The sequence below is a fragment of the Corapipo altera genome, unplaced genomic scaffold (genome assembly GCF_003945725.1).
Source record: "Corapipo altera isolate COAL_440 unplaced genomic scaffold, ASM394572v1 258, whole genome shotgun sequence".
NCBI classification, from domain to species: Eukaryota; Metazoa; Chordata; class Aves; order Passeriformes; family Pipridae; genus Corapipo; species Corapipo altera.
Window position 1 is genome coordinate 16,109 of NW_020885098.1, and position 26,578 is coordinate 42,686.

At 45.4% G+C, this 26,578-nt stretch overlaps 1 protein-coding gene across 5 annotated transcripts in view; it reads right to left on the bottom strand.

The window, feature by feature from the left end:
- ADAMTS3 (ADAM metallopeptidase with thrombospondin type 1 motif 3) overlaps positions 1-26,578 on the bottom strand; it is an 85,190-nt gene that overhangs the window by 15,872 nt on the left and 42,740 nt on the right. For all 5 annotated transcript variants that reach the window (XM_027669665.1, XM_027669668.1, XM_027669666.1 and 2 more), the window contains 2 exons: positions 21,250-21,406; positions 679-869 (listed from right to left, as the gene is read on the bottom strand). In XM_027669665.1, coding sequence (XP_027525466.1) covers positions 679-869; positions 21,250-21,406 — 348 coding nt within the window. The remainder of the gene's footprint in view (positions 1-678; positions 870-21,249; positions 21,407-26,578) is intronic.

Sequence of the window (26,578 nt, forward strand, 5' to 3'; positions counted from 1 at the left end):
AAAGAAATTATTTCCTGAGTTATTCTGGAAAACACATTAGTTGGGTTAAATTCATATAGGGATAATTTTTTTCCTCTCAAATTCTAAATTCTCAAATTTAGATTATTTGCAAGCCTAAGCAATTATTTAAAAAAAAATTCCAGGAATGAAAAGGTGAGTGTAGAACATACAAGAATCATTCCCATGTCCATCAAGTCATTATTAATGGGAAGCCTATTCCTCAACTCTGTCCTTAGGAGGCTGTTTTTCTTTCCTGAAAAACCTTATGATCCCACAGTTTCTAAGATAGATCTTCTACTTGTACTGCCAGGAGGTTTGCTCTGTCAGGAGAGCCATTGGGGGGTTTAAAACACTTTTTCCTCTCCATGTTTATTTTTTGGTCAGGTTTTCTCTAGAACTGCATTGCAGGAGGAGCTCGGAATTACTAGAAATGGATCAAGTTTACATTTTTTCCTTAATGTTTTTCAACTATTTCCAAATTCTTGGAATTACCCTCTAATGTGTCATGCCCTAGAAAACTACTGTGAAAAAGATGAAAGAAAGGAACATCCTGAGAAGAGAAATCCTTATTCAGTAGCAGCCCAAATGATCCCACTGCTATTTTTCCCAAACCAGGTACTCCTACAGAAGCTCCTAAGAGCAGCTCCAATTCCCAAACAAGCTGTGGCAGATACTCACGATGTTCATGAGGGTGAGGAGGTAGTTTTGGACATGTTCTTTGCCGTGGAATCTGACGACGGAGTCGTCCACCCCCAGCAGCACCTCGATGTTGTGGTCGTCGTCTCCCGCGTGCCGGCGGCGCCGCAGGGTCTCGTTCAGCTGCTGCTCCACGTGGCCGTGCAGGGAACTCAGTGCCCCCAGGAGGGACCCTGCAAGGACAGTCAGGTATCAGCCGAGTCCTAGTTCCTGTCCCATCCCTGCAAGTGTTCAAGGCCAGGTTGGACGGGGCTTGGAGCAGCCTGTGCCCCTGCAGCTGTTCCTGTGTCCTAGTTGGGAGCATCCCCATTCCCCCACTCTTCCCATAAATGCACAGGGATCTCCCTGCTCTGCTAAGCCATCTGAGCAACCAGCATACTGCAGATGGAGAGGAACAGTCCTGCCTTCCACTCATGGTGTAACGGGGCACTTCCCCCAGCAACGGCACAACGTGCAGCCCTTTTCCTCCATGCTGGAATTCATGAATGCCAAGGCTGCAAGTCCACAAAGTGTCCCTTCCCCTGTTTTCAGTGCTCTCAAGAATGCCCACCCTGGGACAGCACACCAGTGGGAAAATCACAGACTAGCTCCACTTCCAAAAGTTGCTGCAGCTGGCGAAGCTGCCAAGCACAGCATCCAAGCAAAACCCAGTTGATAAGTGAAGCAGTGGGTCCTCTCCCTAAATGCCGTGCCCTGTCCAAAAAATACTGGGTAACACAAGTGGTTGATCAATTCTCTTGTCTGTTTTCCATAACCCAGCACTTCAGTGCCTCAGGGTCAAACAATGAGGATCAATCCCAGGTTACATGTACTGCCAGTAGCTCTGTTTCAAAGGCTGCAGTGTGCATCCACGGCCAAGCACTTAACAGGACACAAGGGATCTAAATCCATGGAGTCCAACCACTCCTACAGCACTGCCAAGGCCACCACTAACCCATGTCCCCAAATGCCACATCCCCGTGGCTTTTAAATCCCCCCAGGTTGGTGACACCACCACTGCCCTGGGCAGCTGTGCCAGGGCTGGACACCCCTTTCTCTGAAAGCATTTTCCCTCATGTCCAATCTAAACCTCCCCTGGCACAACTTATGGCTGTTTCCTCTTGTCCAAACATTTGTTACTTGGGAGAAAGACAACACATGAGGCAACAGTGAAGAAACACACAGAACCAATCTGGCTGTTTGGGGATTTGGGCTAGACAGACTAATCCGTGCTAATCTCATTCTGGAATTAGCTGGCTCGTTATGTCTTCCTTTTTTATTTTGCTCGTCACCTGCATCACTTGCATCCCGATGGTATCAGGAGGAACAGATCAGCCTGTGCTCTCGTGCCAGGGGAAATGGTTATTCTGGGTTACAGCACATCTTTCCTGGAGTGTAACTGTGGAAGAATGGAACTACAGCTCTTTCCGTGCTATTAAAGAAAGCCATGATCTGCCCAAATGTAATTCCATCGATGCTGTCATCAGCCAAACCTCTCTGTACCTGAAGAGAACCCTCAGATTGCTCACATGGGAGACTCTCACCATCTTATTATATGTTGTAAAACACGTGGGCTGAATTCTATGCTACAAATGACACTGATAGCAGCATTATTCCTTATATATATATATACACATATATATATATATACACACACACACACATGCCACCCCTTAAATCTATCTCTGTATATATAGTCCTCCTATGTGCTTACTTGCTCAATTGCCTAATTTAGCCTTTTCCTGAATATAGAGCTAGGAAAAGTGTCTAGGGAAGATCCACACCTTCACTAAGTCAGAATTAAACTAATGAGAAACCAGTTTGGAACCAACTGAGATCAATTTTAAGTCCCTTGCCAAAGAGTGTGTTAATGTATAAAGAGTCCCCAAGGACAGATGTGTTCTGCAGCTCCTAAAAAATTCCATTCTGCAGTTCTCAAAGTAAGGAAACTAGGCCAGTCCATCCTGTCGCTGCCTCCTGAGGCTTATTTTCAAGTGTGCCTTTTGAAAAACCAGGGAAGAAAAGAAGAATCATTTAGTTCAAACGCAGATTCCAAGCAGCTCCAACAGAATTCTCACTGATCTCCAGAAGAATTGTGTACATGCAACATTTGTGTGGTGCTGCTGGTACTGCCTCATTATGAGCCATCAGCAGCAGAAACCACCCAGGTCATCAGGGCTAAGATCCGATGACAGCACGTCCTCATTAGGTTCTGGGATGGGTTGCAACTTGTGGGCTTTGATTTATAAGGTCCTTAAGAAACAAAATTCTGGCAAGTTATGCATTCTCCCTTATCTTTTCTTACAAATTGCCTGAAATTGCCTTTTACTCCAGAAGCATCAAATGACTTTCTAATGCTACCACCACAGTTTTGTGGCGTAAGAAGAATGTGTCCTGTGCCAAGGACCCTGCCCCGAGCCCCTTCCTATGTGGAGCGCCAGCATTGGGACCTGCAGTCTTGATGCTGGATTCAGGGCCTTAATATTGTCAGTGTCTCTGGAGGAGAGTTTGTTTGCTTAACTGCTGCCAAAAATTCTGCTTGTTTGTTTTGGGGGGCTGAGGAAGGAGTTTGTCTCTGCATTGACCCCAGCCGCGTCAGCTGGCCATAAAAATACACAGTTTTACTCCATGTTTCACTGTATGTTCAAGGCTGTATCCGTGAAGCACTTCCAGAAGCCCCTGCAGGGCATCTCTCTGGGATATTTCACAATAAATAAATATTATCTCTGAAATTTTGATAACACAAAGCAAGCCAGCTCTGCTGCTGCAGAAACACGGTGCAGCGACACAGAGAACATCGGATTTAACATTCCCCTCAAGGCACATGGAACAATTACTTGAGCATTAGCAAAACCAAACAAAAAAAAAAACCAAAACCCAGAACAAATCTCTTGTCATAGAACCACAGAATTCTTGAGGTTAAAAAAGGGCCTTCAGATCAAGTCCAACCATTCATCCATTATTGCCAAGTCCCCATCAACTGGATGCTGTCCACCATGTGGGCATGGAAGTGCTGCTGCACCTTTGAGGGTCTCAGGATATGGCAGACAGGGTTTGGTGGTGGTGTCACCCCTCGTAAAGGTGTCTTGGTGTCAGAGGAGGACAGGCACTAAAGCATTTCCTAACAGAAATAAAAATGCCAGCAACCCGGTTCAGACACCAGCAACTTCACCACACTGAGGAATGAAGAAAAGAGAGAAAAAAGCTCTTGTGACTTCATAAAAAGCCCGGGTATCTCTCACCTTCCTGAGAATCATTAAGCTCGGAGAATTACCTCTGCTTATGTTCTCTTCCACCCTTGGGAGCGACAGTGACTGGCAGATTTACAAACAAACAGGGATTAGAGGAAGGTCTGAATCTTGGGGCTCTGCAGGATTAGCTGTGAAATGCACAGCCTCCATGGGCCACAAACACAGACCCCATCTCACTTTGTTCTTAGACTTAAAAGAGAAAACAAAACATTTTGAAGTGTTGACTGCTTCCGCAAAATATGTGCTTCTCTGGTACCTGAGCAATTCCAGCTGCAGAATGATTCTGGGAAGAATGGAAGATTTCCTGCACTATGTTCCTTGCTCTGACATCACGGGAAGGCTCTTCCCTTCCACGCGCCATCAGCAAAACCAGCTCTGAGCACTCACTTACATGAGGGCTCGATGCCAGGGCACACTCAGGGAGCCACGTAGAAAGGCATCATCCTCTATGTATTTGAATAGAGCCAACTCGGGATAAATTTTTCCAATGGAAATGGCTGGAATTTTACCCCATAATTTTCTTGTCATCACTTCCCTACCTGGCACGAGGCTTTCTAGGACTGCAGGTTATCCATACCTGGCAGCAAACACACACAGAACATAGCCAGAACTTAAGGAAACCATAATTAAATATGCCTGAATTTAGGTCAGCTATTAACTGTTCTTTTTCCATCCCATGACCAGAAACTGGGAATACAAAAAGAAAGGAGGAAGTTCAGCCTGTTCCAGAGTTCTCAGTGCTGCAGAACACGCTTGACACACTACCTGGACAGTTTGCAACAGCTCTGCACTTACCTGATTCCTAGTGAAAGTGCTTTTAGACCTGTGGAAATGTATTAGTGATGGTGCTGGCGGTGGAAATGTCGCTGTGAGGTTCTAACATGCAAGCAAACGATGAGGAATAAGGCTCAGGATCAAACCGAGCCTGTTTGGAACAAGTGCTATCGCTCTCTAATAATGAAAAGTTGAGGGAAGACATTGAACAACCAAAGAGGAGAAGCCCCTGAGTGACAGCCCAGAGTCTGCTCTCTGCACAGCCCACGGACACAGCAGCACCTCGCCTGGACACCACTAATACCAGATCACAGCTCCGCGCTGGCTTAACGCGGCCTCGGGACTTGCCCGGCCTTGCCCTGGTTCATCTGCTCTGCACCTTATTTTTAGCTGGGTTTTAGCCCTAACAGCCAACTTAGCCAAGAGACAGCTACCCTACAACTATAAACCTACCACTTCTGCTTTCCTAGTAGCAAAAAATCCTCCCCTTTCACACTTCTTTATTTCTCTCTCTCTATATATAGCAAGAATTCCATCATAATTTTGTTTTGGAGGTGCAGACGATTTGGTGGTTAGTTTTGGTTTCTAGAGTTTTTTTAGAACAGGTTAAAAATATATTCTTACATGCCATTATTCAAAATACTTAATTATGGAATTTCCCTTTTCCCCACAGAAACCCCCTGGTTACATGGATCATGGGCAGGGCTGGAGTCTTGCTTTGACTCTGAAGGACTTTGCATGTCCTAAAATGTAATAAAAACAGTCTCTTGACAATTCCAGGTCTTTATTATAAGCTGTCCCTCTTCCTCCAGTGGAGCAACTTACACATGTAGTTCAGAAACTTTAACAGCAATAAATGGAATTTATCTACTTTAATCCCAGGAGAATATTCTGTTGGATAAAGCCCATAATTTATTGGGATATATGAAGAAGACTCGAGCATTTGGGTCTGGCTTTTTAGGAGACCTGAGGGACACCTTCTGCTGGTGGTTACATACAAAAAGAGGACACACAGAAGTCTGTGGGTCACAGATTAGACACACATAAACCAAGCAAATCCATTCCTTTGTCACTTCATGCCACACCAAGTTCTGCAATTCAATATCAGTGGAGCCTTTTAAACACCACTGCAAAAAAAAGGTGAAAAATAACATGGAAAAAGTCCCATTTTGCAAAATCATCAGCTGTATCAAAGCCCAGAAGTAAGAAAAAAGCATCTGTAGAGGCTCTGGAATTCAGTTTGCAGAGGAGAAAGAGTAAGTCAGCAACCATGTGCAGCCTGGCCCACTGCTGAGGTGCACACCTGAGTATCTGGGCTGCTGGAACCAAACCCAGTGTGGGTAGGGGAGGGCTTATTTCCTACAGCTTGGAGTGGCCAGCCCTGTACTTCCAAAGTTTCCAGCTCCTAAGAGCATCGAGTCCATGCCTTTATAAGTCAGACAATCTCCCAGGAATGTCAGAGAGCTCTGCATTAACAACCTGAAAAGCACTCATGCCTTCATGTATCATTACATCAACCCAAAAATCACTTTTACTTCACAAAGGCACATACTTAAAGCATCCTCAGATTCCTAAGTGGAATAATGCATTATAAAAGGACAGAGTAATCCAAAAAGGGGGGTACCCCTAAAGCCCACCACATTCAGAAAGCACAGGCTGCATTCATAATTTATTTGCTAATTTAGAACTTACTGGAAGAAGAAATGCTGGATAGCCTGAGCTTTCAGCATTTTTGGACAGCTTCCCTGAGATTCCAACAGGCTTCAGAGGAGTTCCAGGGTCTAAACTCTTCAAACAGGTGTTTTCAGCAGCTGACCACTACTAGGAGCTTTCAATGCTTGAGGAAGTTGCTTTGGCAGAGATGCTGCCCCTCAGTGCTCATTAACTAAGTAGTTATAGCAAGGCCTTAAAATTATTTCAATCCCAGTCTGGATTCCTTAGTCCTTGGCATCTGAGCCAGCTTCTGCCAGCTGGCTGAAAGCATGAAGAGAGCCATGGAAGGGTTGGGGTTTGAAGGGAGCTTAAAGACCATCTAGTTCCAAACCCCTGCCATGGGCATGGACACCTTCCACTTAACCAGGTTGCTCCAAGCCCTCTCCAGACTGGCCTTGGACACTTCCAGGGATGGGGCAGCCACAGGTTCTCTGGGCAAGCCAATAAAGGAATTTTCAGTGGCAAAGAATGGGGCAAATTTGGACAGTTTCCACAGTGAGTGCACTAACAACTCCTCGGGTTGTTCATTTCTCTGGGATAAAGGGAGACCTGTGTTTACATAAAGCTGCTTATTTTTAAAAGCTGTATAAGGACTGTGTTCCTACAGACCTGGGACCCGTTACTGCCATGGGAATGGTGTGAGAGGACATGGCCCAGCCAGTGCAGGCCCAGCCACAGCCCTGCTTGTCACAGAGTAGCCCAGTGCCTACTGTCAACAGCAATTACCCTCCAGTCATCACCTTATCTGCCTTAAGCCTCTGCAAGTCGGCAAAGCCAGCTACATTGTCCAGACACAACAGTGGGACCTCAGGACAAAGCCCCGCTTCCTTCCATGGGGATTACTCTGAGCGGGGAGCTGTGCCTTGATCACACAGCAGTACAGACACAGCCCTGCCCAGCTCCTGGGGATGAACTGTGGAGCCTGGCAGTCGCTGAGGAAAGACTTGTACAAGCCACCAATGTGCAGGTTAATAGTTCACCTAAATATCCGAAAATCTGTGCTCTGGAGCAGCCCCACAAATGACACAAAATCCCAGTGGTGGAGGCCTGCCAGTCTGATCCACTCAGGGAGAAAACTCTCCCACTGTGATCCATGCAAGGGGAAATCTCTCACAACAGCTAAGGGAACAGTCTTTGCTCTTTCCCAGGACAGATTTGCATTCTACTGCCTATGGAGAAGCTGAAGAGCTTCAGCTGAAGGGCTCTGCATGACCCACCTGGCCTGAGCCAGAAGTGCTGTCCAGCTGGAGAGCAAAGCCAGGAGCAGCCAGGGCAGCTCAGCTTTTCCGTTAAAGACCCACACTGAAAACACATTGTAAAAATCCAAGGGAAGAATGTCACTGGTGACAAGGTGTGGCATGGCAACCTGCGACTGCAAAACTGCTGAAGGACACTTTGGTGGCAACAGTGGAAGACCAAAAAAGGTGCTTTGAATGCTTTTCCTGTAAAAGCAAAGAGACATGAACACGCTTCTCGTGGACTTGCTCCAAGTTTTCTAGAGTCTCCAAGGGACAGGGCAGACCACCACCATCACAACATAAGCACCAGTTAACACTGGCACCTGCATCCTGCCCGCTGCCCTGGCAGTCCTCCCCTGACCTGTCTTTATGATGGAGCTCCAGAATCTGGATAATCGACCTAGAGGACACTGGCTGGAGTGGACATTTGACTTGTTACAAAACAGAGAATCATTAAGGCTGGAAAACACCATCAAGTCCAGCCATTGAACACATGAACCCTGAAAGGCCAAATGAGAAGTGGAGAAGGGAAGAGATGAAACTCTGTCCAAGTGCCAAAGCCAGAAGTTTTGAACATAAAGAAATCAAAGAAGATTTCTGAATTTAGTGGGACTGAAGCAATTTCTTTCCAGGTCTCACACGTTCAAAGAAGAGGTAAAACAGAAGGAATACCTGGGCCTGGCTCCATTCTAAACTCAGTGAACATCTTCACAGGTATAAAAGGTAAAATTAGAGTCCAGCATCCTCAGTGTGATTCCCTTGCACAGCCACCAGAGCAGGTGGAAGCCAAGGATGGGAACACCACAGGCAGACACAGCTGTCCGATGGTTTATGCTGAGATCAGCATTTAAAGGAGACAGGAGATTGGAATTCACAGTATTCACTCACATAAAAGGAATAACTGAGTGTGTAAAACTGGAAAAAAAATGTGGGAAAATATTTCTGCAGTCCATATTACCGAGACAAAGAGAACTTCAAATGAGTCACACAGCGCGGGTGTGCGACAACAGCTCACTTCCTTCCCAGGTCTCACTGCCCTGGGACTCCTTAATGGAGCTGAAAGCATAATTGTCCTTAATTGCTCAGTTGGCACTAAGTGGATTCCAACCTTCTGACAGGACAAAGCCCAACAGCTGGTTTTTGGAGCCCGGCCTTCCGATGAGCCCGTGCACCTGCAGTGACATCGGCCACGTCCATGGAGGGCTCCTCCACCACTGCCAGGCAGCAGTAGAGCCCTGTCTGCATGCCTGGGAGGTCCCCTCCCACCCCAACCAGCCCAGGATTCCATGATCCTGTGAGATACGTGCACGACATTTAGATAGATATGGTACATTACAATATTTAGGTATTAAGGCATATGAAACTGAAGTTTTGAGGAACTTCATTTGCCCATCAACCCCATCACAAGCTGAAAAGCTTAATTTTTTAACTCATACATAAGAATTGACCAGAATACTGAAGATGGAGTGGGGGATTATAAATATATTCCAGATAGCTGTGCTGGGTTGACAAATTCTGGTTCTTTGTTGCAAAATAATATTCTATGTCACAGAGGCAGATTTTGTGAAATCACAGAAAGCCAGCCAAAGCCTCTGCTCTCTCCTAGTCACACATCTTCTGGAAGAGAGGATTTTAAAGCTGGAAGGGCTGACAGGGAGGGAGCAATCCTGAACTGAAAGCCAGCTCTCAAACCTCCCAATTCCATATGGAGCAGAGCTCTCCTGCCCACACCTCTGGCTATAATTACATAGAGTACAACCTGAGTGTGATACCCTTATAAAAACCACACAGCCTGACATTACAGACATACTGATTTTCAGGGAAAAACAGAGCAAATAGGCAGCTTAGGAGGGTTAATTTTGACTGTCACACCACAGAACTGGTTTGCAAACATGAGAGTCTCACCTGTGCTTTCCTGTCGCCATTCAGGGAGGGGAAGAGTTTCCTGCAAGGCCCAAACACAGGCTCTCAGAAACTGCCACAGAATTATTTCATTATGGATCCATCCCCCTCAGTATTTCCCTTTTTTTTCATATAGACTCTTACACAACGAGGCATTTTTTTTTCCTTTCCACCTCCCCAAATTCCTACGAGCGCGCCAGCCTTGCCTGCACCTCGCACAGATGTGTTATGAATATAACTCACACTGTTTCCACACAGGATATTTTGATCATTCCCCTCTCCTTTTCCCCATCTCAATCCCATCCAAAATAGCACAGAGTCATAATCATAAATTCTCCTGTTCTGACCTGAAAAAGCTGTGACTAAGGAGAGGGAGTTTTGTCGGCAAGGTTCATCCCTGCTGCCTGCCATGGGAGGTGAGGTCTGCTGGAGGCATCTTCCACAGGGAATTAGTACTTCTTTCTGACCAGAACCGACCTTCTCCCTCCTGACACTCAAGGCCATTCAGATAAAACCATAAATGTCCAACTCTTATGTTAAAATTAATCTGAATACATCTGAACATTATTGCTAGAACCTCACCACAGTGCGTGAATACCCAGAATGCCATTTAGTTGTGGAATGACACTTCGCGAAGCACTTCGTGCCCCTTCAGTAGCTCACTCTCTCTATGAAGCTGCTCCTCGAATCCAAGGAATTTCTCTGTGAGAGGAGAGCTGCCAACTTTCCCTCTTTGGCAAGCAGGGTCCCATTCTTGCGCCTCTCTCCATTTCCTGCACAGTGTTGCTTTAACGAGCCCTTCAGTCTGGTGGAAAGCTAACAGAGATGGTGAAAAAAACCCCATAATAATAAAAAAAGAGATGAACCTGAGAGGGGAGAAGATTTAGGAAGAATTTTCCATAGAATATACAATGAGTCTGACTAGAAATATGACAAAAAGAGATAGTCCTCCTCCTCAAAAGGAGGGAAAACAACCCGAGGGTTTAGGTTTAGACACATAAAAGGATCTCTCAAGCTAATCAATAAATCTAATGACTTAGACTTACAAAGAAGAACTGCTTAGTCAAATATTGTTTGTGTTGCAGGAGTGCAGGAATACTGTAGGAATAGCAGTGAGACAGCCCAAGGCACCAAAATAAATGAAGAGTACAGTTTGTAGAACTGTCATCCAAAAATGCAGCCTTCAGCTGGGATTCAATCCCTAACTAACACAAAGGCAAGCTTATCCCAACCCTGGATCCCAGTTTGATAGTGTGGTTGCAGCAGCTGGATCCCCACAGTGATGTGAGAGTGATAATCAAAGGTGGAAGAAAAGCTGTCCAAAATTAGGAAACAACAGAACCAACCAACACAAGAGAAGAGCTGAAGTGGCAGGACAGCAAATAATCCCAATTTTAAAAAGTGCATCCAGCATTAGTCACGGATAATAAGCCCCTCTTTCTTGCCACACGGAATTTCAGCCGTTTTTCAAAATTCCACTGGCATAAATATAAAGGAAAGGCTCCAACTATAAACTGTCACTGAATGCTGTTGAACTTGGGTTCCTGCTTTTTTTCCATGAATGCACTGTAAGTCAGCATTCCAAGAGCAACAAACGTCCCAAACCCGAGATATTTCCCAACAGTCCGTGGACCATGAGAGTGTCCAAGATAAGGGCACAAATATGCATGAGGCCATTCTCCTCAGACCCCACATCCACAGGGGAAGGGGTCCCTAAAACCCCAGGCTGATCTGCACCAAGGGGGCCTCGGGCTGGGACAACAAACAGCTTCAATTACCCACCCAGAGCACAGAGATCACTGCATTGCTGTACTGAAAATCCTGAAAAACAAGGAACATCCAAGTCCTTCGTGACATGAAGCATCTGCTTGGGATGTGGGAGGTTTAATTCGGACTGAAGCTCTGCCACTGTGGAGCAGCCTTTTCCAAACCTTGGGCATGAGCTTACCCACTTTATTCAGAGTAATAGCCTCCAGTGTCTTTGAATATCCCACTCAAGCTGTAGATACTATCATCATCCCAAATAAACCTTCACAGAAGGTGCTAAAAGCAGGTTATTATGTCCCAGGTACCTGAAGGTTTTACAGATGCTCTTGTTGTCCAACTCTGCTCTTCCAAGGGAAATCACCCAAGGGAACTCACTGTCCAGCAGCACAGATGAAAACTGCCTTTCCCTGCTTTGGAAAGCCAGCTGCTGCCTCAGTTTCCCTGGCATCAGAGCCAGAATCCTGTCTTTTACCTGTGCAAGTACCTCACTACCCTCACTGTAAACCTGCACATGGGTTGCAAACCATAGAGTTTTCTCTGGAGATATTGGCAGCTGGGACACCTGCACACGGTGTCATCACCCGTGAGCCTCAGAAAAGGGATGTTAAGTTCAACACAGGGACTTCTCTCTAAGAAATGTAAAGCCTAATTTCTTAAAGGTTTTAAAAAGGGAGCCAGGGCAGCTGGAGGCAGAGGACGCTGGGTTTCCACGGAGCGTTACATCTGAGGACCAGCTGTGAGTCAACCTGCGTGGCAAAGGTTCAAGGATACAAGTGCTCAGCTTTAAATCCCACAGATACAGGCAAGGAATGACCTGCAGGAGAGACACTGCTGGCTTGTCTCCATCGCTTCCTCCCACAAATGCCACAAGTTTCTTCTGTACACAGGAACAAACATCCTAAATCAGTGGTATTAAAGGGCCTGATCAAGAAACTGGCCTTTGGGGTTTAATGCCTATCAAATTTCTTTCACTATCAGCAATTCTAAGTGAGCCAGGAGACGGAGAGAGAACACATCTGCTCACTGCAGTGCTGGTGAGACGTTCCTAATAACGATGCAGATGTTTCCAAATGGAAGTGTATGGGATGCCCAGATGGCTTTCATTGTCCTATTTTTCCAAGCAGCCCAGCAAACTTCAGATGTAAAAAAATAAATATGAATGATGAGTCTGTCTCGCCAGCAAAAATAAAGAGCATGTTTGACAAAAGAGCAAACAAAGCACATCTGAGGAGGTCAGAACTTCATCAGCCTTCCTCCAACTAAGCCAGCGTCTAATGAGCCCCCAAACCATGGCACAGTGCTGCATGAGCTCTCAAAGACCAGATCCTTTTAATTGATTTATCTCCCCCTGTGTTCCCTCTTAAAGAGAACTGTTAACTAAAGGAAGACTGCTTTTTACTTCTAGTAGTAAATGTTCTCGGCACCAGAAACTTGGAAGCTTTGAAGTGCTGGAAGTAATGAAAATATATTGTTACTTATTCTTGGCAGGGAAAACTCTGCAAACTGATTAAGAAAAAGGGCTTGAAATAAATCAAGAATCAACCCTGTGAAAGCAAACTGAGAAATACCATTAAAATACCAAAGCACAGGCCCAAATGCATCTGTTTGCAAATTCACTTGTAATCAGGCATAAAAAGAACATGGAGTTGGCTGTGGAAGAACCTGGGCAGAACCCAGGGATATGGAAGTGCAGTTTCAAGGACTGTTCAGGACTGTTCAGGTTCTATTTAGAACAGTTACCAAAATGAATTATATGGTCCCTGGATACTCTCTGCCTGTTGGTTAAAACTGAGAATGGCAAAATTAAAAAAATTAGGAAATAAATTATCTTGTGAACTGGTTATCTGTTGCTATCACAGTCCTAAGGAATCCAGGGCTTTTGCTGAAATTAGTTATATCATCTGTGATGGTATCAGTTATATTTTCCTCATAAGCCAAGGAGCATAACGAGTTACCCCTTCACTCTAAGATATTTCTCACGGATTTCCAAAACAGCTTTTGCCACAGATGAGATGAAAGTAAGAGATATACTTGGAATTGCTCTCAATCTAGATGTACCAGTTGAATTTTCCATGTCCAACAAGATGATTTCTAGGTTAAGTTTGAGATATTTGTCCTATGTTGTGAAGAAACACGGAAGATCAGAACTCATTTTCACCGTGAGCTGGCTCTGAGCTTCCTTTCTGCTCTAAGCAAGTGAAAAAAACCCCACAGAGAATCTTTATCATCAAATCAAAGATACTCAAAGCCAAATGAAAATCTACACCCAGAAATGGAAGAAGCAGAAGGCACTACTTTGTAGCTGGACACGGTTAGGGAGTCCAAAACCTAAGTGAAAACGGGTAAACGATTACAACATTAACTCTGCCATGAAAGGGAGGAAACACACCCAAAGACCTGAGGCCCAGAGGCTTCATGAGCTGCTGGAGGGCAGGGACCAGCCACAGTCACTGACTCTCACTTCTGTATACCACTAACAGAGTTACTGCTACCTCTTACCTTAATACCTCTGACAGATTTATTGTCGAGCAGAGAAAAGCACAACTGCTATTTCTCCTGGAAATTGTGACTTTATGTTCCCTGGAACTACTAGTGAAGAGAACTGGAACGGCAGAGCAGAGCTCTCCATTAAGGAAGCACAAATTTCCTAGGATGGCCTTGTATCACCTGTAACTGTTTCCAGAAGAGACTGAAAAAGCTCAGTTTACAGTGTGTTTAAACCTGTTGCACTTGATTTTTTTAGCACCTGAAAGATTTGTTATTATTAGGATTTTGCACGAGATGATCAGTGTATTTCGAAGTTTTCATTTTAATTTACAATAACCAGGTGGTGCTGATTTATTATTTGATGTCTGTAGGATTACAGAACGCAATTATTTGGCAAACAAACTGTTCTTCAAACTCTGTGATCCAAATGTTGTATTATGACTACAATATATATTCATTTCATACAAAAAGAGCCCTTGCTAATGATTTCACATGTTCTCACACCCCATCATTCCCTGTCCTCCATGGAGGATGCGAGTGCTCGAGTCCAGCTTTCTCCAGGTGTCCAGGTCTGCTCTCAGGCAGGAATATGGGGTTTCTTGGCACCTGATGGACAGTGCCCCTTGCATGAACAAGAGGAAGGGCAAACCAATTCCCTGCAGGCATGTCACTAACTGTTGGGAGGCAGCAGCCTGCTTGTTGTCTGGGTGGAGAGCTAAGACACTGAAGGAGACACCAGAGAGGCACCCAAGCCCTTACTGGCATCCCTCCTCCAGGTATGTGCTCAAACTTTTCCGGGGAATGTTTAAAAACAGGTCCTACAAAGGAAGATGCACCAGTGCAACACTTCCCTTGGCTACTCCTACAGTCCAAGCCAGCAAGGCTCTTCATTCCTCACTGGCTTCTCTTCCCAAACCACACGGTATTTGCTGGAATCCAACCCAGATTTCCCACAGGTCAGTCTCTCACTGTCACCAGCTTCCTGGAGACTTCAAGTCCCTCTTTTCCAACTCAAACTGCAAGCTCAGACTTGTGTGACTTTTAATAACCCCCAGAACTCAAATTATCTCGCCGATCCTGTCCCATGTTATTGGAATACTCCAAAGAATGATTAGACAAGGCATTCTGGAAACCTCCCCCCCCCCCATTTTCTTAGCAAACAACAGCTGGGTCATGCTGTTACTCTGTGGTGTTTTACTATTGCGTTGTGGAAAGATTTATGCACTTGTGTAACCCAGAAATGGGTCTGAAGAAACTCGGTCCATGGGGAGCAGCGTGAACTACAAGGATGATGTTCTCACGTTAGTCATTCCCATCCGCATTCCTGGCAGCTCCAGTTGCCCAGTTCTGGGTCATCCCACGTCAGGCAAACCAGATAAGTTTACTTCTCATTTACACCATGTTTTGGAGGATGCAGTGAGCAATACATGTGGTACAGCAGGAGCTTCTCCACAGGACCCCACCAAAAGGAGGAGCACAGCATCCAAATCGCTCATTCAAAGCACACCAGATCCATCTTCCTTTTCTGTCATAAATCAGGGATGCCTGCATCTCATGTAGATATTTTCAAAGATATGACTGAATTAAATTGCCTGTGGTTTGGATCCTTACCTGTTTCTAAAATCTTTCTAAAAATACCCATTAAAAACCAGGTATCTCTCAGTGGGGAAAAATGCCAAAACTGTAGTAAATTCAGGGGTAGAAAATCCAGCAAGAGCCACAATTACTATTTGATGTTAGGACACAAACTGCTACACTTTAATTCATTTTCCCATCAGAGACATAGATTAAGAAGCCAACTGTAGAACAGACTGATTAAACAAGGCTCTTCCCTTTCCGTGGAAGAGTCTCTCAGTGCTGTCATTTCAGTCCTAAATTTGTACGAAGCGCATGTAAAACACATAAACAAGGCTCAGCCCCCGCACGCTGTGGGAGGATTCATTTCCTTCAGTTCCGGACCTTTAATTCACATAAACTCACCCTGATAAGGCAGTCTCTTCTGCTTCCCAATCCCATGTTCCCAGACAGGGATGTACGTACCCCATTTTACACCACCCTGGTCCCTTGGCCAAATTCAGAGAACTTTTAACCACCTCAGGTGCATCTTTCTAATCAAACTCAGCAGCAGAAATAAGTCAGTTCTCACCCAAGTGAGGGAGCTCAGTCCCACATGGATCACCCAAAGGGTGACCCTCTCCTAGGCATGTCTTTACCTCTCCAAGAACATCATCTCTAAACCGAACAGGCTTCTTCATGTGGGAACAACTGTTTACACAGTATTTAAAAACCTCTGCTGCCCATTATCACCAGTGTTCCTTCAAAGTTTTCTTCTTCCTATGCAATTTAGGGGCACAGGGAGTTTTCACTGGAAGACTGTACAAGCCTTGGAATGGCCTCAAGCTGCATGTACTGACCTGTCTCCAGTTTTTCAATTTTCCCTTCATACAGATTTTTCTGTGTGTTTTACTACTCTGGCACTGGGTGCCTGTGGTTGGAATGAAGCCTTTATCCTTGGTTTTATTTAAGAATCATTTTCCTTTGTTATTGCCAAGAAGAGAAGACGACTTAAGCAGATGGATGTCCCCACTGCCATCATCGGGCCGTAAGAGCAACCTCCCCGACACAGACACAGCACATCACTCACTTCACACTTCTGATCCATCCCTGCTCAAATTTCTTTCTTAAAAAAAAAATTACAAGCTTTTCCTCAGCTATGAAGTCTGGGTTTGCTTTTCCTTCCTAAATACATCCATCACCAACGCTCCTTCTCCTTTGTACCTTGCTGTGCTGTTCCTGTTCTGTTTTGCTGACTACTTTTCCCTTGATTAAGCAAACTGTTACCTGAAAAAAAAGAATTAAAAAACCCATCCCACAAACCAGTATTCAATCAAGAACTTGAGAGAATCCAATTAAGTTTCAATTTTATAGAAGAAGGTTAAATTAAAAGAAAAAGCTCCAGCAGCTCTGGATAAGAGGCAGGATGTCTTTAGATAATCCAGGTCACTGCCATCAATAGAAGTTATTTGAAGGGCCTTTCTTGGGGGACTACAAGAAAGCTGGAGAGAGACTTTTGATTAGATATTGGGAAGGAATTTTTTCCTGTGAGGGTGGTGAGGCCCTGGCACAGGCTGCCTAGAGAAGCTGTGGCTGCTCCATCCCTGGGAGTGTCCAAGGCCAGCTTGGATGGGGCTTGGAGCAACCTGGGAGGTGTCCCTGTCCATGGCAGGGGGGGAAATGAGATGAACTTTGAGGTGCCTTCCAACCCAAACAACTCTGTGACTCTGCGATGATACAAGAATGCCCGGACTGAACAGAGGATGTTACACAATGTGGTGTGCTCGGTCCCCACAGAAATCATTTCCATCTTTCCCGTTATTCCTGATTGCACAGGCTCATGTGGTGGGCTGGGTAGTATCTAAAATATCCTCCACCAGAACACAGGTCATGAGAAATTCTGCTGAGAAAGAGTTCAGACACCCTCCGGCACGACGGCATCCCTGAGAACCACTAACGTGCCTGGGGAAGGGCCGAGGGAGGTCTCCCGAGCAGGCAATAGTCTTCCCATTCTTTTACCTTCTATTCCAGGGTTTCATTCCCAGGCAACCAGGAGCAATTCCCAAATCATTTCTTCCTCCTACATGTTTCCCACCTGGGACAAAGACGCTCGAAGCCAGTGCCATGGCAACCCCATTGGACACACAAGCACTTTGGTTCTTTGGGGGAAATGAAAGTTCTGAAAGGAAGCTGGGAGATAAAGGCTCCTGTTCCTTGTTTCCCACTGTTAGTTAGTAATTACAAAAATACTTTCATCTCAAGTGCTCTCTGGGTGACTAGGTTGTCATTTAAAAAATACTGTGATACGAAGAGGAGGATGAAATAGGAAAGCTGTGAGCACATTACCACGCTGTGTAACCTCCACACTCAAGGTTGGTTGTCATCATTCTACCACAGGAAAAGAAAGTGCATGGAAAAAATCACAGCAGAATGAACAGGAGGAAAGATAAATCGAATTCTCAGCGATCAGCTTGAGCAGAATATGATCCAAACCCCGCCTCGTCATCCTACTGACATCAACCTGAGTCTTCCCACCGACTCCAGAAGACTTGGATCAGGCTTTTATGTTTCTGAAATACAATCTGGGTTTTATTTTACCACACTCCTGAGTCTGACTCAGTAGAACTTGCACAGAAGGCCTCCTGGGTGCAAATCTGATTGTAAATTCCACAGTCCTTTGCCTATTTCTGTTGTTTCTTGGATGCTTTCAAGGAATAAGGTTAATGATCACACATCTTGGTCATGTTTCACAGCTTATTATCAAAGAGCAGTTTCTTTTCATCCTGCTCAGACAGAATGATATCATTGTTGTTCTTTCAAATCCTCCCAAAATCAGGCTTTTCCTGAGAGAATGTCTTTCCATTCCTAAATGAAAGGTTGTTTCGGTGAGAAAATCCTAAAGATTTATTTAAATAATGTTTTAACATGACAGCCTCACACATTGTTATATTTTTTTCTGTCTGCATAGCTTGCTTGCTCTCTGACTCTCAGACATGGACTCTTTGATCTTTATTTCTTTTTGCCCTTAAGAGTAACTATTTTTTGCTTTAACGTACATTATTTGGGAATAACGCTCACAACATGAACACTGACCATGAGTACCTGCAGTACTCAACTCAAACGAGAAGCACCGATGTTCGGTGTCTTTAGGATCAAGACTTAAATGACTGGGGAAGTCGAGCTTATAAGTGTCATCCCAGGGCAATCCGACATGGAAAAGCTGTCAGGAGACTGTCGGGTGTATTTACACCCATGGAGAACTCTAGACATTGTCCTGCTCTGGGACAGGATTCCCAGACCAGACCTAACCAGATGCTCATCCCAGATGTTTAAAAACAAATGTCCAGTGTCTCATCCTACCACATTTCAGAGTTTTTTCAATAGCTGGGATTTCCCAGGGGAGGCCTTGGCTTCCATCTCACAGAAGAGGAAGAGCTTCCTCTGTCCAGAGGAACCAACCCGAGCTCAGCACTTCAAACCAGCAAACAGACCCACCCTGTGTGATGGAGGTCACAGGGACCAGGAAGGACTTGGGGTTTATAAAATGATTTGAACAATCAGTGGTCAAGACCCAGTGCTTCCCTGCACTGCCCCACTTGGCAGAAGAGAGATCAGATTCCAAGGAATACAGTCAAACAAGACCCTCTGAATAACCAGACAGATTACCCATGACATATAAATAGTCAATCCTGCCACCAGTCTGTCAGAATATGGGAAATTATCCACATTTCCCTGATATCACAGACTGAGAGGAGAGGCATTTTATAAGCATAAAAGATATAAAACTATGCACTTTTCCCTGGTATCAAAACAACCCCCAAGTAGTCAGGGCCATTTACATGCAGGAGATCCTATTCACACCAGAATGATTGAAAGGAGTGAGCTATAAAAAGGCAATAATTAATGAAGGGGTCCTTTAAGGAGCCTGAGTTGGGTGTGCACACACACAGAGAACAATTCCCCACAGGAATGGGGCAGGATTTCCCCATTTCTGATTTCTGGAGTGTCTCATATAAAGCACTTCTAAAGAAACCAATCTCTACACAAAGTAAATGATGAAACCAGTACATGCAATATGCTGCTGTCATTTCCTAAAGAGGCTATCCAGAGACACGGATACCATAGGCAGGAATCAGCACAGGGTGCTTCTTTGGGGTGAAGGCTGAACCCACACTACCCAGTAGCTCGAGGTATCCCAGTATCTTCCGCAGAACCCCAGATTTCTGGTTCCCAGCTGTGACAGCTCACTGACACTTCACCCCAAAGAACAGCCATAAATAAAGAGACAAGGATAGATGTTAAGTGTGCTAACTTCCATGAGAACACAGTATATGAACCAATTAATGTCCCTTGCACTGTGATCACAGTTAAAACCTTGCTCTCAGCATGGCAGTTTTTCCACTTAAAACTCCTACGCTCGCTCCGTCCCACTGTTTGAACAATGTCCAACCAATTCCCAAATGCTATAATATCCTGCAGGAATTCCAGATGTCCTGTCAGAATGAAAGCTCTTCCACATAGCTGGAACTGGAAGCTTTCCTCTTAGGAAACTGGTTTTTTGTAGGGAGAATAGGCCGCAGCGTGTCCCGTGTCACCGTGGAGGAAAGGCTTTCACAGCATTTCCCAGCTTTTGCAACTACTTCACTGACAATGACAGCTTTAAGTACTTTTTTAACTTAATGACTGTTTTGTTGAGTCATCTGTCATCTGTTGCTGAGAACTTGGATTTTTGTCTGTGCTGGCTGAACTCCCAAACCACCAGCAGACCGTCCTCTGCGTCACTGCCTCCGGCCCGGGCACAGAGGTGGGAGCAGAGCCAGAGAAGAACGAGGAAGATGTCCGTGGCATCGATATGCCGCTGACAACTCCACCACTGCAAACATTTCCTCAGGCTCCACAGGCTTGGGCAGCTTGCTATAACCTTGGTCATGGAATTGCTTAGGTTGGAAAAGCCCTCCAACATCACTGAGTCCAGATGTTCCCCCAGCAATGGCTAGGCCACCACTAAACCATGTCCCCAAGTACCACATCTTCGTGACTTTTAAATCCCTCCAGGGGCAGTGACTCTGGGCAGCCCAATCCATGAAGAAATTTTTCCTAATACCCAACCTAAACCTCCCCTGACACAACTTGAGACCAGTTCCTCTATACCTGTCACTTGTTACCTGGGAGAAGAGACCGAATCCCACCTGGCTCCAATGTCCATTCAGGGAGTTTTGACTTCCTTTCTGAGAAGGTCTCCCTGAACCTCCTCTTCTCTGGGCTAAACTCCCACAGATGCACGAGCTAAACTGGAATAACCTTGCTGGGGCACCAAAAGCCAAGTAGCTCTAGTTCTGTGTGTTGCATGTTATTGCTCTTTATTTCCCAAACCCTTTCAAGTTCCATCAACATGCGAACACAACATAGGAACAGGAATTTGAGAAGCTGAGAGATGCTGAAAAACAGGCAGAGCGCTGACAGGGAGCGGAGCTGCTCTTTCATCCTCAGCCCAGAGGCTCAAAATCCTCAGTCCCCCCCAGTGCAACGCCTTGGCTCGTAAGGGGTTGTGCAAAATTAAAAAAAACACACAAGCAAATGGATTAAACTACACCATAATTATTCTCAGACATGATAATTACTCTCAGATGGACCAACCGCATTATCTTCAAGGCAGAGGGAAATCCTCGGATGTGACAAAATATATCCGCCCCACACAAGTGCCTTCAGATTGCCTGAACTGCAACCAGTAGGAGGAGGAAAAACAGTAAATTGGCACAACTTCACCGTTACTTGGAAACAAACAGGACCCAAACTTTAAACAGGAGTTGTGTGGTCTCTTTCCAAAGCTTCCATAGGCTGGAGTCACCCGGAACAGATCTGCAAAGAACCCCCACAGGGTACTGTACCTTCTGTGTGGATGTCGGGGAGCGTGTCAGGAGGATGCTGCGCTACCGCCGACCGCCGGTACACCATGTGGATCCTTCCCTTCTCCTCTTCCATTTGCTTTCCTCTTTCCAAGGGCTCAATGAAGTATTCATCCTCATCAGTTCTTATCATTCCAGCCTGGTGAGGAAGAGAGAAAGCATGTCCATGTCACTGGAGAGCCTAAAGAGGCTCGACAAGCAAATATCAAGGGGGTGCAGAGTATAAAACGCTTGGAATATTACTGTAACCACCAGATTTCTTTTTCCTCTCCCCCAAATTTCATCAATAAGAAGAACTTGAAATTTTCCAAGTGAATGGAGGGAGAGAGGCAGAAGCAGGTACTGCATTTTTAAGTGAATCTTCCCTGTAAACTGTACTGCCAACCAAGTGTTTCCTTCCCCCCAGGCAGGTGCTCGGAGCACGTACTTTTCAAGGCTCCCTTGGAGCAAAGGCTGCGGTGGATTTTCAAGAAAGAACTATGTAGTGGAAATTTTTTAATTTTTTTCCACAAAAACACATTGATGGAGCAATCCAGGAAAGCACAGTCTGCAATCTTGGAATGCTATTAATTTTACTGCTTTTTTCTTCTAAATTAAGGGCGTTCAGAATTTCCACCCGCTGAAGGAAGCAGGGTGGAATCTGTGCTGCTGTGGAGTTCTCTAGAGCTGTCCTCTGTATTCTGGGAAAATGGGAAGACAACGGGACCACCAAAATCCAAAAGCAGCCTTTGGGGCACAGCGGCTGGAATAAACCTGCCTGTTCCCAGAACCATCTCAGCCCTGAGGCTTGGGGAAGTGGATTAACTTCCTGGCTTTCCTATAAACTCTCTTCTCCCAGGGGAGAACCCAGAAAAAAACCTGCCCAAGGTCCAGTCAGCATCCCATGTGCACCCACCTTGCTCCCCAACATCTATGTTTGTCTTTAAATGACTCCTGAACATTAACATTAACATTTCATCCCTGCATCTCTTTCCGTCCTTCTTGATCCAGGAGCAAACCGAGGGGATTCTGCGGAATTAAAGCGATGCAGGAGCAAGTGCTGCTGGAGTTCATAATAAAAGGTAACTGGAGCAAGGCCAAACCCAGCCTGGCCCAGACAGCCCACCTAGGAGGACTTCCCAGAGGACACTATGCCTTGCATCCTTTACTGGACAGTCCACGGATAAAACAAAACCTGGGAAAATGCATATAGTTGGGTTTTTTCCCCATGCAAAAGACACAGACAAGAATAAGGGAATTAGCAACAATATAAAGCCTTGAGAAAATAACCTGCAAGAGCAGGTTACACTAAGGAATCACTTCCCCAGCCAAAATCAACAGCATTTAAGGGGGAACATGATTCCCTATAAATATGCATGGGGTGGTTGCTGGAAAAGAGGAAAGAGCCCTTCATTCAGGGAGCACAATGGAGAGCTGTGGAGTGGTCATTAATGGCCACATTTAACTTTGGTGTTACACATTGGGGTGGGATTTCCAGAAGTATTTTAGGAAGTCAAACACCCTGTTTGTAGTGGTTTGCAGTAAGGGAGAGGCAGTTAATTCCCAGGTGAGTTTTAGAAAGGCCACCCTGAGTGTCAGGAAGTGAAAGGGTTTGTTCAGCAGTCACACTGTTGGCCATTATCGAGTGCTGTTAAAACTGATGTTACCTGAGTGTTACCTGAGAGTAGGAAAGGCCTTGGGTTCTGCTCCCAGTCTCCATCCCAAACTCTGCTGGTATCTGTATTCTGAACACCTGGTGTTCTTTTAAGACACAGGATCTCCCACAGAGAAGATAATGCTATAAATTATGTTTTTAATTGTGCTGAGTGCCTTTGTGCCACAAAGAAATAGTTTTTCAAACACTGATGTGATCCTCCAGGGAACTGAGGCGTTAATTAGCAGCTATTTCTCCTAAGCCAGCTCTGAACAGCGAGAGAACTTGAACTGTAAAGCTGTTTTAAGCAAATCAGAGACCCAACATGGAAATATTTGCCAATTTCATTCTTTTCCTGGAAATTCAAGATCCACAGAGCTTTCCTGCACCCCCCTATGAGAATCTTCATTTGTACTGCGGCACCTTTTCTCCGTCTCGGGATCCGCACCCCTTCTGTCCCACACAGCAATGTGGAAACACCACGTGCTGGGTCTTGGCTGGCAAGATTTGAAACAGGGTAGATAAGGAGCTTAAAAAATTGAAGTTTAACATCACATTCAAGGCTCTATATTCATGTCCAAGCAGAGCAGGCTGTCAACAAGGTGGAAGCAGATTAATAAGCAGGCTGAGTTTGCTCAGCAGCAGGAGGCTGTCTGTAGGAAGCTGAGCTGCACTGGTCATCCATGGCAAGAAAGGAGCAAGAAAAAATCAGGAATAAGCACAGGGATCTGAGGATGCCAAAATCCCCTTCCCTCTAGAAGGAAGTTCCAACTTGGGACCCTTCAGTCACACAGAAGTGCAAATATGGAGTAATAAAGCCAGGTTGTGCTGTTGGATTCCACCTGGAAGGAAGCATGGGAAGAGCACAGCTCTCACCAGAGCACACATGAAGCAGGCACGTGTGAAAGAGTCAGGGTTAGAAGGAATGCTGAAGACCCATCTTGTTCCACCCCCCTGCCATGGGCAGGGACACCTTCCACTAACCCAGGTTGCTCCAAGCCCCGTCCAACCTGGCCTTGGACACTTCCAGGGATGGGGCAGCCACAGCTTCTCTGGGCAACCTGTGCCAGGGCCTCATCACTCTTAGAGTAAACAATTTCTTCCCAACATCTAATCTAAACCTTCCCTCCCTGAGCTTAAGGCCATTCCAACTAAATTTCCATTCTATGAAAATTAAACCCTAAACATCTTAAAAATTAAAAGCAGAAATGTGTATCTGAAACATATCTGGAATATCAGCACTACCCCACTCCCCCTCTCAGAACCAGGACACGGGAACCAGTTCCCACTCTGGGCTGCACATCAGTCATGCAGTTCGTAGTGAAATGTCGAACAAGGGTCTCTGCACATGGAAAGTTCAGCTCAGGAAGTTCCGTGTGCCATCCCACATCATTCCAGCCAGCATCAGCCTTGATTTCCCCTTCCACCAATGCCAGGACTGCAGCGAAGAGCTCAGCGGTCAAACCAACACAAGGCTCTGCCTCCTGGAAAACGCTTCCTTCTCACCATTCTATCCATGGAATCGGAAAACATTTCCAGGGCTCTTCCTCCACTCCTCATCCCTCCCTTTTTCCCCGCTGGACAATCACAGGTAGCTGACAGCTCTATCCTGCCCCATACTAAATAGAAGCCCTACTGAAAAGCATCAAGAGCTCTGTGTTCCCTCAATTTAATATCCCAGCCCTGGCCAAGCAGACACTGCCTCCTGCCAAGACAAACACCTGGGCCGTGGAATGGGGAGGGGGCAGGTCCTGGAGACAGCCCTCCAGTCTAAACTTCTTAAGGAGTCCAGAGAAACATGCTTTTATAAAAGAGGTGCTGCCTCGTCTGAAAACACGGATTCAGCCCCAAAACACTGCTACCTTTCACCCTCTCTGTTGGCTTAAGGTGGGTTCAGGCCGGTGACTGTGCAGAACCTGCGTCACACCTACCTGCTGCTCCGCTTCCCAATCCAAAGGAGAAAAGCTTTTGGAGTTGCACCGAACACTGCTTGATTTATTGGAAGAAAAGCAAAGAGAAAAGCTTCGCCCACAGTACATTTCCCTTTGCCTGCCTCCCCCAAAACTGAGCCACAGTGGGTGGACACGGCTCCTAAGTTTGTGTAGCTCCAGGGTTATACCCTCAGTTCCTTGGGTGGATATTATTTCTCGTGCCTCGTGGGATCCATATTTTGACAAGAATCAACTGATTCTCTGGGTTTCTTTACAAAAATATTCTAGAAGTTTCTGAAGTTGTAGAGTTTGCCTACGATGCTCCTCTTCAGTTCGTGCCAGGGCCTCACCACCCTCACAGGGAAGAATTTCTACCCAATACCCCACCTAACCCTGCCCTCTGGCAGTGGGAAGCCATTCCCCCTTGTCCTGTCACTCCAGGTCCTTGTCCCAAGTCCCACACTCTGGCAGGTAAGGGAACTCAGGCCCCACTGGAAGGGAAGGGAAGGGGAAGGTGAAAGGCATCCAAAAGGATGTACTTCCCTCCCTCCACATCTTCTGCATGTTAAAGTATTTATGGCCTCAACATACTTGGCATACAAAGAAATACTACACGTTAGAGGAATGCTGGAAAAAAGTAATATGGCAGCGCTCTGCACAGTTTGGAGAAACAGATGTTATGGATCCAGTTGCCAGGTGCCTACAGAGGAGGTTTGCAGATGGAATTCCTCCTTCCCCATGGATGGGTCTTCAGTTGCCATGGAGGTGTCCAGAGCTCGGGGCAGACACCATGGTTTTGGGGTAAAACATCCCCATTTACTGACCCTCCAGCTCCAGTACCCTTGGAGTGATTCCCAGAGGAGCGAGCAGGAATTCCACAGCTCATTTTCCCTCTCTGGAAGATCGGTGTGATACAAAATCCATGTTTTATCACATGTTTTATCCTGGCAATGCATCCCAGAACTAAAGCAAGAGCTCCTCTATCATTTTAGGCTCCATTCTTGAAGGGTGTTGAACACAGCACAGAGGGTTGGGATTTTTCTTACGAATTAAAAACATGAAACCCGTTTCTGAGTCCAATGAAATATTCAAAGAGGACACACCGCTCAGGCCTCGCAGCCACCTGAATTACTCACCAGCTTCTGACTAATCACCTAATACCAGATTTTTAAATCAAAAATCTTCTGCAACTGTGAAGAAAAAAAAAAACAACTTATTTGTTCAACCAAATACCAGGATGAAGATTCAGAAACAGGATGAAAACATAGGAATGTTTAATATCCTCTTCCAAACTATGGGCACAATTTAGGAAGGAGCAGATAAGACACACTCATACTAAAATACTGAATCTCATCTGCCCAGAGGAATCGAAGCCTCTCAACACACTCACTGTTGTATCACTTTAGGAAGCAAAAGGCATTTGGAAGAGCCACCAAATTAACCAAAATTCTGTTGAATTTTGGACAAAAAAAGAAAAGAAATTGCAGCATATTACTGGGTCACTGCAATGGGCTGAAATGAGTCTTTTTAGCCTCCTCTATGAACATCCGTAAGAAAATTCCTTTATGCTGAAATTTCTCATGCTTGGTTTTGATCCAAACGTTGGGTTTCTTTCTTCCCCTTTCAGAAAGTCTAAGAAAACTCAGTGGAAGTCCTTAAGAGTTATATGAAAGCAGAGAGAAAAAACAAACTTTGCTTTTATGTGGAAAAATATGTCTCTATTTTTTGTTCTTGGAAAACCTACCGG